Raw genomic sequence first — 12,404 nt, 5'->3', positions numbered from 1 at the left:
GTTCCCTGTCCCCTCACCTTTTTCTGAGGAGCAGTTAGATTATAAGTTCTTTAAAGGTGGGGACCATCTTTTGCCCCTTTTTGTATCTCTAACAATTAGCACCTAGCCTGATCCAAACAAAATGTTCCTTGATGGAGTGAGTTAAAAGGAACCTGTCTCAGAAAGTAATTTGAAGACTGGCCTTTACCTGTAACCCCTCCCCAAAGCAAGTCATAGATCAGTGACGGTTTGAGCCAATCAAGTCGCTCCTAACTGCTGGCTTAAAGGCAGGAAGAATCTCAACTGGAAAAATCTTGTGGAGAAACCTTCCTGAGAAAAGGACAGACTTCTCCAGACAGGTGAGAAAAACAGTTCCCAGTACCAACACTTTAGGTAAGTTGCCTTCTGAAGAATTACCATTATTTAAGATTATCTACCACCAAAATTATTGACTTTGTGGGCTGACGGATAGCCAACCTTCCCTTCTTCTACTCTTGGCCAACCCTCCCCTTCACCTTGCCCTTTTCCTGGGACTCAGCTCCCTATTCTCTTTTCTCTCACGTCTCTTCTTTCCTTTTGGCTCCTGCTCGCCCCTCTCTTCTTATCTCCTCCAATTCTTCTTTCCCCCTACCTTCCCCTCTTTTTCTCCTGTGTTCCTTTACCATCCCTCCTCTTTATCTCCCTCTTTTCCTCTCTCTCCCCATCATTTCTCCTCCCCATCCTTCCTAATGGCTCTTTGGAAAGAGCCCTGTGCCAGCAGTCAGAAAGACTTGAATTTAAAATTGCCTCAGACTCTTGCTAACTGTGTGACCCTAGTCAAGTCCCTTAAACCTCTGTCTTCCTCAGTTTCCTCAACTGTAAAAGTAATAATAGCATCTGCCTCTGCAGGGTTGTTGTGAGGACCAAATGAGATATTTGTAATGGAATTTAATATTGGTAAAAGTGGCTCATCATCCTGCTTAGCACATGGTAGACCCCAGATAAATGCTTATTACCTTTTCTTACCTCCTTTTCTGCTTTTCCTCTTGCTCTCCCTCCCCTCCCCCTTTCCCTCTTTATTCTCTCCCTTCTCCCTCCTTTCCTCCTGCTCTGCCTCTCTCTCCCCCCTTTCCCTTCTCTCTTTTCCTCCCGTTCTCTGTTCCCCTCCCTCTTGCTTGCGGGGTATGATCCGGTTTTCCTAGCCAAGCTTCCCAAGGATGGAGCTGCGCTTTAATCCTTATCTCTGAGAATTCTCAGACCTGACCTATTGGTTCTTTATCTTTTCTTCCCCCCACCCTGCGCCCTCCAGTTCACCCCATTCTGCCCTCGAGGGAGGTTGGGGGTGGAGGTGGTTGAGGATGGCGGAGAGGCTTCCGGAGGTACTCTAGGTAAAAGGGCTAAGCTGTCTCTGAGCAGCCCCTAGCACGAGGATGAAATGTGATTCGTAGAGATTAAATATTAATAACACAGTCAAAGTGGGCACTTGATAATGACTTTTTTCTCAGGCTCTGTACTGCTCTCCAAATTCCAGAATGGGGTATTTTGATCTGCGAACCTCAAGGCCAAAATACTGTCCCGTCCCTGGCCTCATAAGCAAATGGTGGAGCTTAGCCTCTCTTTCCTTGAATCCCAAGTGCCCGGCACTGCCTAGCCCTGGTTCCAATTTTCTCTAATGGGGTCCCCTCTCCCACTAAGCAGCTTGTAATCTACAGTCTTCACCCCCTACCAAAGCCTCCCATGACTGCTTCCTGTTTCCCTACCCATGCCTAATGACATTTCTAGCTTCTGTTCCAGTAGGCACTGCTTCATTTGAAAAAACTTCCTTTATGTTAGACCTGAAAGGGCTTTTATGGTCCAATCCCCTCATGTTACAGATAAGGAATACTGAGGTGCAGAGAAAGGGTCACACGGAGTTAGGGACATTCAGGAGTCATCCAGTCAACAAGTATTTATGTGCTAGACATTACCCTGGTCGCTGCCAATACAAGGCAAAAAACAGCCTTGGCTGCTGTTGCTGTCTAATGGGAAACAATACACAAACAAGCAGCGCAAACCAGATACAGACAGGATCAATTGGAAATAATCGCCCAGGCTAACCCTAACCTCATGGGGATGTCAGGAAAGGCAATTTATGGAAGGTGCGATTTTAACAGGACTTGAGGGAAATCCGGGAAGCCGTGAGACCAGAGGAGGAGGGAGAGAATTCCAGGCAGTGAGACAGCCAGTGAAACTGCAGAGTGGGCAGGTGGAGTCTTAAGCCCAGAACATCTGGGAGGTCCATATCACTAGTTTGCTGAATACCTGGAGACAAACCGGAAGAAAATTGGAAGGGTAGGAAGGGGCCAGATTAGTAAAGACTTTAAAAGCCAAACAAAACAGTTTATATTTGCTTGTGAAGGCTGTGGGGAGCCACTGGAGTTTATTGAATAGTGATATGATAGATTAGAACAACATTTCAGGAAAATCAATTTGACACCTGAAGGGACTGGAGCGGGGAGAGACTTGTGGCAGGGAAACCAATCAGCAGTCTCTTTCAATAGTACAGATGTGAGGTACTAAGGACCTGCACCATGGTGATGGTAGTGTTTATAGGAGAGAAGGGAGAGTAAAGAAGAAATGTTATGTAGGATCAACAGGACATGGCAACTGAAGGGATGTGGAGGTTAGAGTCTCTAGCACACACTAGCAAATTTAATTTCAGTTCCAAATTCTTTTCTTCCCACCACCTCTTCTCCCACTCATTGAGAAGGCAAAAAATACAGTTCCTATTATATACATGAAGTCATGCAAAAACTATTTTTGTTATTACCCAGAAAGGGTTTCTTTCAGAACAATAGTATTCCATCACATTAATATACCATAGTTTGTTCAGCCATTTCCCAATTGACGGCTATCCCCTCAGTTTCCAGTTCTTTTCCATCTCAAAAAAAAACCACTATAAAATTTCTGTATTTACTAGTCCTTTTCTTTTTAACTCCTTGGGTTAAAACCTAAGACCTAGTTAAGACCTAGTAGCCCTATTCTATCTAAGGATCAAAAGGTGGCACAGTTTTGTAGCCCTCTGAGCATAGTTCCAAACTAGTCCCCAGAATGGTTGGATTAGTTCATAGCTCCACATTATATTAATGTACCTATTTTCCCACATCCCTTCCAGTATTTGTTATTTGGTGTTTTTGTCAACTTTGCTAGTCTGATAGGTATGAGGTGGTACCTCAGAGTTGTTTTAATTTGGATTTCTTTGATTATTCATGATTTGGATAATTTTTTCACTAGACTTATACACAGGAAACAATGAAAAGCCATTTAAGACAGTATGTGTTTCAATATTTGCATGGTACAGACTGTAAGTACCAAAGTAGTTCAAAAAAGGGAGTGATAACTGTGGACTTGAGAATCCTTGCTCTTGGACTCAAAAGATCACAGATTTTGAGCTGGAAGGAACCTTAGATGGCACCTAATCCAACCTCTTCATTTTACAGATAGAGAAACTGGGCCAAGAGAGGTTAAATATACATACATACATATATGTATATGCATAATATGTAAATATATAAATATTTATTATTTAAATATATAAATTTGATATAAAATATATATTATATATAAATTTAATATTTAAATATATATGCAGAGTCCCATAAGAGCAGCTGAGGGTGTAGCCCTAGTTCTGCTAACTCACTATGTGGCCTTGGGAAATCACGCCAAGTTCTCCTTTCTAGGCCTTAGTTTTCTCTCTTTTCAGATAAGGAAATTGAACTAGATGGTTTCTAAAAGTTCTTCCAATCTTTATATTCTAGGACTATATAATTATTTCAGAAAGATGTCCTCAGGAGATGGAACTAGCTTAGCCAGGGTTTGAAGGAGCAAAGTTTGAGTAGGTAAATATGACAGTACAACACGTTGCAGAGAACAGCATAAGGACATAGCCAAGTACAGAACGAGCCTGGCATGTGTGGGACCTGACTATAGTGAAAGGTCTTCAAGGGAAGTAATGAGAGATAAAGAAGGTAGAGTGAATGGAACAGGTCAAGAAGAATTTTAAACTCACAGAATCTGAGTCAAAAGGGACCTTAAAACATAGAATATCCCCACATGAAAGGTTCCTAGAAAAGGATGAAGAGTGTGTGAATGAGACAGAACACTGGAAAATAGAATATTAAAGCTGTAAAGGAGACCTATATATCAGTGCTCTAAGTTGACAGTTGGAGTAACTGAGGCTCAGAAAAGAGAAGGGACTTGCCCATGGTCACACAGGAGATGTGGTAGGGAAGTTATTGTTCAGTGGTTTCAGTCCTGTCCAACTCTTCGTGACCCCATTTGGGGTTTTCTTAGCAAAGATACTGGAGTGGTTTGCCATTTCCCTCTCCAGCTCATTTTACAGATGAGGAAACAGGGTTAAGTGACTTGGCCAGGGTCACACAGCTAGTAAGTGTCAGAGGCCACATTTCAATTTTGATCTTCCTAGTGCCAGTTGTAGCATTGTATCCTGTGTTAGAGAAGTAGGAAAACTTAAAGTCAGGTCTCCTGATTCCCAGGGCTACTTCAGCTACAACTAACCAGACAAATAAGGTTATTTGGAGGAAATGGGCCTTTGCAGGATAAGTAAGACTTAGATTTAGCAGGCCTGAGTGGGGAATGGGTAAGGTATTACAGGGGAGATGGAGACAAGCAATGAAGGGTCAGCCTGGCAAGCATGGAGAGTGGAAGAGATATTGACCAGACCTTTCCACTCTCAAATATTCTGCCTTAATCAAATCGCCTGACTCTTTCAAACTGGGTTGCAAATAAAATCAGGCACTAACATAAAGCCCACATTCCTTTTCTGAAAAGAAATTAGCTAGGGGAGCTGGGGGTGGAGGTGAGAAATGGATCTGAGGGACAGTCACCAAAAGATAGAGTGCTCATCCTGGAATCACGGGACCTGGGCCCAAACCCTGCTCTGTTACTAATCCCCTGGGTAATGTTAGGAGACATCTTCTCTCTCACTGGGCCTCAGTTTCTTCCTTGGCAAATGAGGGCTTATACTTAAAGAACTTTAAGGTTCTTTGAGCTCTAAATCCTATAAACCTAAATCCTTGGGTACCCTGAATCTGAGCACTTCCTCTAGGAATACTGCCAGTGGAAGCAGGGAAAGAACTAAGGAGTAGTCTGAGGAAAAGTCCCTTTCTTTCAGAAGTCCTCCTAACAGGCAGGACAGACACAGACAGTTCTAACATAAGAAGGGATCAGATGGTCTAACTAAAGCCATTTTCAACCTCATTCTAGGACTGTGTTCATTGTTGATGTGTGCCTGATTTATAACATCTAATGTGCAGGAGAGATCCCTTTGTTCCCATGCTGGGGGTGGAGGGGGAGGTCTGGGTATCTGCCTGCCTGTCATCTGTTCAGCCTTGATGTCCCAACGCTTTGGAGGACAGGAAGATCAATTTTTCAAACTCATAAGTGCATTGGATAGAGTGAGGAGTGACTTGGAACAGTGGGAGAGCAGATCAGAAGACTTGGATTCAAATTCTGGCTCTGTAACTTACTAGCTTGCTTCTCCAGTTCTCAGTTTCCTTAACTGTAAAATAAAGGCATTAGACCAAAAGATCGTTAAAGTCCCTTCTGTGTGATTTTATATCCTTTACTTGTAAACAGTATCATTAGAAGCAGTAAGGACCTCAGGTCTCCAAGAAATTTCTCTAAATGAGTTGTTTATCTATAATGGTGGAGTTTCCACATCCATGATGCAGTTCCTGACCAAAATTCAAAAATGAATTTAATTTCTGCTCTAGTCTATTCTAGTTTATGACTCAAACGAGGGCTGGGAAACTACTACTTATTATGGATGCGGTAGCTGCTTGGTCACCTGGCCCCCTCCAAGGCCAGGGCCCTCTCAACCTAGGCTCCCTCTTACAATTCTGGCTGGCCCTGGAAGGTGCCCATGGGTGGAGCTGGGTGTGAATGGTGCGGCGGGAATGATGGAGGCAGAAGTTCTGCCTGTGACTGGAAACCAAGCTACATATTATCAGCCTCCCTATTCACCAAATATTTTGCCCATTCCACCCTCCAATCCAACACCAAACTCTTAGCTTTCTTTTGCTCCCTTTCCTTTTTGCTCTCTCCCTGCATTGAGCTCTGTATCTCTCTTTTTTGTTTCTCAGCTCTTCTCTCCCTGCCTCATTCTTCCGTCTCTTTTTCTCACCCTATCTCTTACTCATTCGCTCTCCTCTTTCTCTCCCATCTACTGTCTCTGTTTCTTTTGCTTTCTCTCCCTCTCTGTCTAACTCTCAGGCCCTCTGGCTCTTTGTCTCTCACTGTCTTTCCTTTGTTACCTCTATATTTATATATCCTTTGGTTCTCCTTGGACATTTGGGAAGCTAGGTCCTTTCTGACCAGCTGCCCAAAAAAACCCTCCACTTTAGGCAAAATTGCACTGCTGGCAACCTCCCCTGTCCCTTCCCACCCCGACCTCCTCACTCACATACACCCAAATATGTTTCCCCACTATCACCTCTCAACAATTTTTAAACCTCCCTACTCCTGCTTCCTGTCCCAACATATCCTTTCTTGTCTCTACTTGTCCACACCCCATCCACTTCCCTTAGCCCCTCAGGGGTAGAGCTGATTTTTTGTAAATCATTGTTAAGCATCTGTCTCCTGACCAAGGGTCCAACCTCTTCCCTTCTCTAAGCCTCAGTTTCCTCCTTGGTGGAACATTCTTTGTTCTGTGTTCCAACTCTGACACATGATTCCATGCTGTTCACACCTCTTCATCTGCTCTCACTAAGCCTTGTGGGGGAGAGAGGGAGGAGAGTAGAATGGATTTATGCCAATGATGAGGGAACAATTTATCATAATATTCTTCCTTGAAACTGGCTGCTAAAATGTCAGGACAAGGTACAAAATCTTGTGGGTAAATGCAGCAAATTATATAATTTTCTTCTCTCTTCAATAGGAGACTCCTTAGACACTCCTAAAAATCACTGGAGACCTCAGAGAAAAGTGTCCCATGGCTCTGCTCACACATCTATTAGTCTGTATCTTTGGCTCTGGCTCCTGGATAGCCATCAATGGGCTATGGGTAGAGTTGCCACAGCTGGTAGCAAGACTACCTGAGGGTTGGAATCTACCCTCCTACCTCACAGTCATCATCCAGCTAGCCAATGTGGGGCCCCTCTTCATTACCCTGCTCCACCGATTCCAGCCTGGCTGCCTCTCTGAGGTCCCAGTCATCTATGCTGTGCTGACCCTGGGCACCATGGCCTGTGTCCTCTTTGCTTTCCTGTGGGAGAAGATATCAGTGGTGGCTGGTGTTCCCCATAGCATAGCTTTCATGGTCCTCACCTTCATCCTGGCCCTGGTGGATTGCACCTCCTCTGTCACTTTCCTGCCTTTCATGGCACGCCTGCCAGCCAAATACATGAACACCCTTTTTGTTGGGGAATCACTGAGTGGTCTCCTCCCTGCTCTGGTGGCTCTGATCCAGGGATCAGGGCCCAAAACTTGTGCCCATGTCACCAACGGCTCTATACCCACTGTGCCACCTAAAATCACTAAAGTATCCTTCATCCCTGGGGTAATGAACATGACCCTGAGCCCTGGACTCAGTACTAGAACACCTCAGCCAGAGAATTGTCACATCTCAGCCAATTTCTCCCCCTTGGTCTACTTTCTTGTTTTGTCAATCATGATGGCCAGCTGCCTGGCTGCCTTTTTTGGCGTGACACGGATCTCTAAGCGATGGAAACTCTCTACTGAAGATCATTTAACCAACCAAGTGATTCTGGGATCCTTCAATATCCAAGAAGCCTCAGCTGTCAGGAACAGTAGAGACAGCTGCTTATCACTGGCCCTGCCTGAGGAGAAGAGGTCCCCTGTCTGGTCATGGGCCCAGTTAACCTTCATCTACATCACGGTGGTTTTTGTGAACTCCCTCACCAATGGAATCCTCCCTTCTGTTCACACCTACTCCTGCCTGCCTTATGGTTCTAAGGCTTACTTCCTGTCTTCAGTGATTGGTTCTACAACCCACCCCCTGATTTGTCTCCTGACTATGTTCCTACCTGAAACGTGAGTCACTCTGGCCCCATGACGTTTCTCCCCATTGGAGGGAATGGGGGAGAAAAAGATAAGCAAGAGGTAGAGACAGGGAAAGGGGAAGGCAAGTCTGAGAGGCGGAATGATGGAGTGGATAGAAAATTTGACCAGGAAATAAGGACCTTAGGGCTCTAATCCCACTGACATGGAAAAGTCTGAGCTAGGGACAGTTCTTCACATCAGCCTTTTGCTTCTCTCCCCAGGTCTCTCTCATGGCTGGGAGTCATCACAGTGGTGGGCACCGGTTTTGGAGCCTACAACTTGGCCATGGCTGTTCTGAGTCCCTGCCCTCTGCTGCAGGGCTCCCACTGGGGAGAAGCCATCATTGTGAGTAACTTCTGCCCTTCTCTCTCCTCCCCCCTTCCATCCTCCCCTCTTCTCCCTTTCTCTGCTTCATTTCCTTCTAGACCAGACTATCAGACCATCGGTTTGGTTTTGGGGTGGGGAAGACATCTCAGGTAGCCTTCCATTGGTGCTGAAGGGACAGCTTGCTAATGGGGCTCCATTTATACTGGCAGGTCAACTCCATAGGGTTCTTTCTGTCATGGAGAATCCTGTCTGAAGGGAAGGGGTATGTCTCCCTTTGTGCTTTCAGGTTATCTCTTGGGTGCTTTGCGGTGGGATCCTGACTTATGTCAAGGTGATGACGGGGGTGCACCTGCGCAAGGTGAGCCAGAGTGCCCTCCTGTGGTGTGGTGCAGCAATACAGCTGGGCTCTGCATTTGGGGCCATACTTATGTTTCCTCTTGTCAACGTGTTGCACCTTTTTAAGTCCTCCAATGGAATCAGCCAGTGTCCCAGCTGAGCATGTTCCAGGACAGCTTATCTGGGCTGAAGAGCCAGAGATCCAAAGCCATGGAGAGCCAATCACATCCTCATCCAAGTTTCCCCCAGACACCCACACAGATATTTCCAACTCTGCTTTCCCTACCCTGTCCTCCTCCTAGCAATGTTAAAGCTTCCACAATTTGAGCCATCAGGGAATACTACACTCTCATCTCCAAGAGTCACAGCCACAAATTCCACCATTTGATAGTCAGGACCTTGTTCAGCATTTTTAGAAATCATTGTTGTTGGCATTTGGGTGCATGCTCTACCTCTGAGGGAAGGTAGGCTAGTCCACAGTCTTAAATTGCTTGTGGGCTAGCCTACTATTAATGGATTAAGTGACTTACCCCAGGGCATTCAGCCAGTGTGTGATATAGACAACACTTAAACCCAGGACTTCCCAAATCTAGACTTCTATTTATTACCTCATTCTTTTGTATTTCAAATCAGTGAATGTATCCATTGTCAAAATCAATAAAATAAAATTTTTTATCTTACTCATTGCAACAAATGTGTCTATCAAATGCCTACTATGTGCAAGATACTGTGCTACGCACTAGGGATACAAAGAAGAAATGTACAACAAAAACAACTCCTCAATGAGTTTGAATTCTAATGAGGCATCCAATTTGTAAATAGAAGTTGCTTCTGAACTGAATATAAAAGAATCTAGGAATTCTAAAAGGCAAAGAGGGCATCCCAGGCAAGGAGTCAGTTTGTGCAAGATAGATTTGGGAATGCTGAGTCTGGGGAGCATCTAGGAGATAATTCTGCACATGAAAGGAAGAAATCTGACAAATTTGAAATATGAAACTTATATAAAGTTTTAAATACCAGGTTGAAAAATTTGTATTTTATCCTAAAGGCAATAGCCTCAAGACTTCAACTTGGGGAAAGCACCATCAAACCTTACTTTAGGAAGATTATATTATCACTTGTAGAGAAAGGGTTGGAGAAAGGAGAAACCAGAAGCTAGGAGACAAACTAGGAGGTTATTATAATATTTTATTCAAAATATGATAAAAGCCTGAACTAGGTAAGTAGTTCCCCTGGAGAGAAAGGGATGAATGACAGATATAATGAAGATAGAATTGACAAAGATTTAAAGACCAATCAAGATAGCAGAGTAGCAGGAAGTAGAGTCAAGCTTTCCCCACAACTTTTCCACAAAGACCCTGTAAACATACTAGATCAAGTCCTGATCTGGAATTCCACTCTCCCCCCAAATCAGTAATTTTTCCAGCCCAGGTTGGCATAGGGAGTCTAGATGCTAGAGATAGGGTCTAGCTAGGAACTGCTATATGGAACATTCCAGAACAGACTGAAAGAGAGCCAACACTGTATATTAAGGCAAGATGTTCTGGACCCACACAGAGAGGTCTGACTTTGTGGAAGATGCAGGTTCAGATGCTAGCTAGCAGCTTTGTCACTACCTAACTGGTCACAGATGCAGGGCTGACTGAATAAAAGAACTGCTCAAGGGTAGAAGTCTGGGGGGAAGAAATAGGCATGGGCCCTAGACTATGTACTAAACAAGGAGCAAGTTCAGAAGTAAGCAGCAACTATGTGGCTCTGACTCCCAAGAATGGAGTAGAGCAGAGTCGAAGCTGTAGCCTCTAGATGAGATTGAACCCTGTAGTGGGATAACCAAGGTCAGAATTTAGATCAAAGGGGAACCTACTATTCTGTTTAACTGAATCAGTAAAACTTTTCAGTTGTCTTATCGTGGTTGAGTTCAGCAATCGTCTACTGAGATTCCAACCAGGAGCAAACCCATAAATTTGCTGCCCAGATCCAAACCTAGGTCAGGAACTTTCAGAGCTTAGACTGGGGTGGGTGTAGGGGCAGCCATCAGACTTTCTCCTGGTCACTATGGGAGCATTGAAAGCATGCAGGTTCCCAGCCTGAGTTCTAAGAATAATTCAATACTCAATTTCCTAAGACAGCAGTCACAAGACCCAAGAGGACACAAGCTCAGCCTAGACATTCCTTCTAGAAGTGTGCAGAATCTGGCCCTAACATGAAGTCTGAAGTTGGGAAGAAAGCTGAAAGGAAAAACAAACAAAAGGAGAATCCCGATATAAAGAGTCATTAAGATGACAGGGATACTTGACACAAATCCAGAAGAAATGTATGACTCCAAAACAAAGCCTCCAAGAAAAATAGCTTGGGTTGTGGGCAAATTCAAGAATTTCCAAAAAAGATGAAGTAAGAGGTTGTTTTTTGTTTTTTGTTTTTAATGTTTAAGTGATTCTTTAAAATGAAATGACAGTGCTAGAGGAAAAAAAAAAGTTAAAGAACCAAAAGTTATGGGGGGAAAATTGGAAAGGGAACCAATAGCTCAGTACAAGGGGTGCAAAACCTTGCCCAAACTCCCTAGAAATTAGAATGAACCAAACAGAAGCCAATAACTTCATGAAACAATAAAAGGTTTAAAGCAAAGTCAAAAGACTGAAAAATAAAACTATCTTATAGCAAAATAACTGACTTCAAAAACAGATTGATGATTGGAAAATTTATCACTGGGCTAAAAGCCATGTTATGAAAAGAGCTGAGACATCACATTTCAAGAAATCAAAAAAAAACTTCTCAGATCTCTTTGAACCAGGAGAAAGGCAAAATCAAAATAGAAAGAATTCATTGGTCATCTCCTCAAAGAAACTTGAAAATGCAAACACCCAGGAACATTACAGCCAAAATACAAGGCTTCAGGACCAAAGTAAAAATACTGTAAGTAGTATTAGAAAAGACTGAGTACCAAGGTGCTATGGTCAAGGTCACATGAATTAGGGAGTGATCAATATGAAGGAAAAGAAAGCTAGCAATTTGATGTTCCAAAAGTAAAAAAGATATAGGCTTAGGGATAAGAATAACAGCCAACAGAACTGAGTATAAACTTATAGGGAGAAAAATAGACCCTTAATGAATGCTTTCTAAGCATTTCTGATGAGAAGATCAGAGCTGCATAGAACCTTTGAAACACAAACACATGGTCAACAGGTAAACATGAATAAATAATCATAAGAAACCAAATAAAGATGAAGTGTTTATGTTCTTACACAAGGTGATGCATGTGTTCCCTCTGAACCTTATTATTATCATTGTGGGTCATAGAAGGAGTCTAAATAGACAGCCTCAAATTAATTATGTTGTTTTGATGATCTTAAAAGAAAGAATGATGCCCAAAGGGCTACAAAAATGTGCATACCTTTTGACCCAGCAATACCGCTTCTAGGACTGTATCCCAAAGAGATCATAAAAATGGGAAAGGGTCCCACATATGCACAAATATTTATAGCAGCATTCTTTGTGGTGGTCAAAAACTGGAAATCAAGGGGATGCCCATCAATTGGGGAATGATTGAATAAATTACGGTGTATGAATGTAATGGAATACTATTGTGCTATAAGTAATAATGAACAAGAAGACTTCAGAGAGGCCTGGAAAGACTTATATGAACTGATGCTGAGTGAAAGGAGCAGAACCAGGAGGACTTTGTACGCAGCAACAACCACAGTGTGTGAGGATTTTTTCTGGTA

At 43.4% G+C, this 12,404-nt stretch overlaps 1 protein-coding gene across 1 annotated transcript; it reads left to right on the top strand.

Moving 5' to 3' along the window:
- The first annotated feature begins 312 nt into the window (after positions 1 to 312).
- LOC140526517 (solute carrier family 52, riboflavin transporter, member 3-like) lies at positions 313 to 9,376 on the top strand. Its single transcript, XM_072642799.1, has 4 exons — positions 313 to 372; positions 6,896 to 8,010; positions 8,241 to 8,364; positions 8,633 to 9,376. Exons 2-4 carry the CDS (start codon positions 6,950 to 6,952, stop codon positions 8,840 to 8,842), a joined length of 1,395 nt encoding a protein of 464 aa, XP_072498900.1. The 5' UTR covers positions 313 to 372; positions 6,896 to 6,949; the 3' UTR covers positions 8,843 to 9,376.
- The last annotated feature ends 3,028 nt before the right edge of the window (positions 9,377 to 12,404 follow it).

Source organism: Notamacropus eugenii, chromosome 1, assembly GCF_028372415.1.
Source record: "Notamacropus eugenii isolate mMacEug1 chromosome 1, mMacEug1.pri_v2, whole genome shotgun sequence".
NCBI classification, from domain to species: Eukaryota; Metazoa; Chordata; class Mammalia; order Diprotodontia; family Macropodidae; genus Notamacropus; species Notamacropus eugenii.
This window is presented reverse-complemented; position numbering and strand designations above follow the sequence as displayed.

Bases quoted from the DNA above. Each gene is read 5' to 3' on its own strand.
- LOC140526517 (XM_072642799.1), top strand. From the start codon at position 6,950: ATGGCTCTGCTCACACATCTATTAGTCTGTATCTTTGGCTCTGGCTCC. The intron at 8,011-8,240 runs GTGAGTCACTCT...TTCTCTCCCCAG, and splicing joins ACTATGTTCCTACCTGAAAC to GTCTCTCTCATGGCTGGGAG. The intron at 8,365-8,632 runs GTGAGTAACTTC...TTGTGCTTTCAG, and splicing joins ACTGGGGAGAAGCCATCATT to GTTATCTCTTGGGTGCTTTG.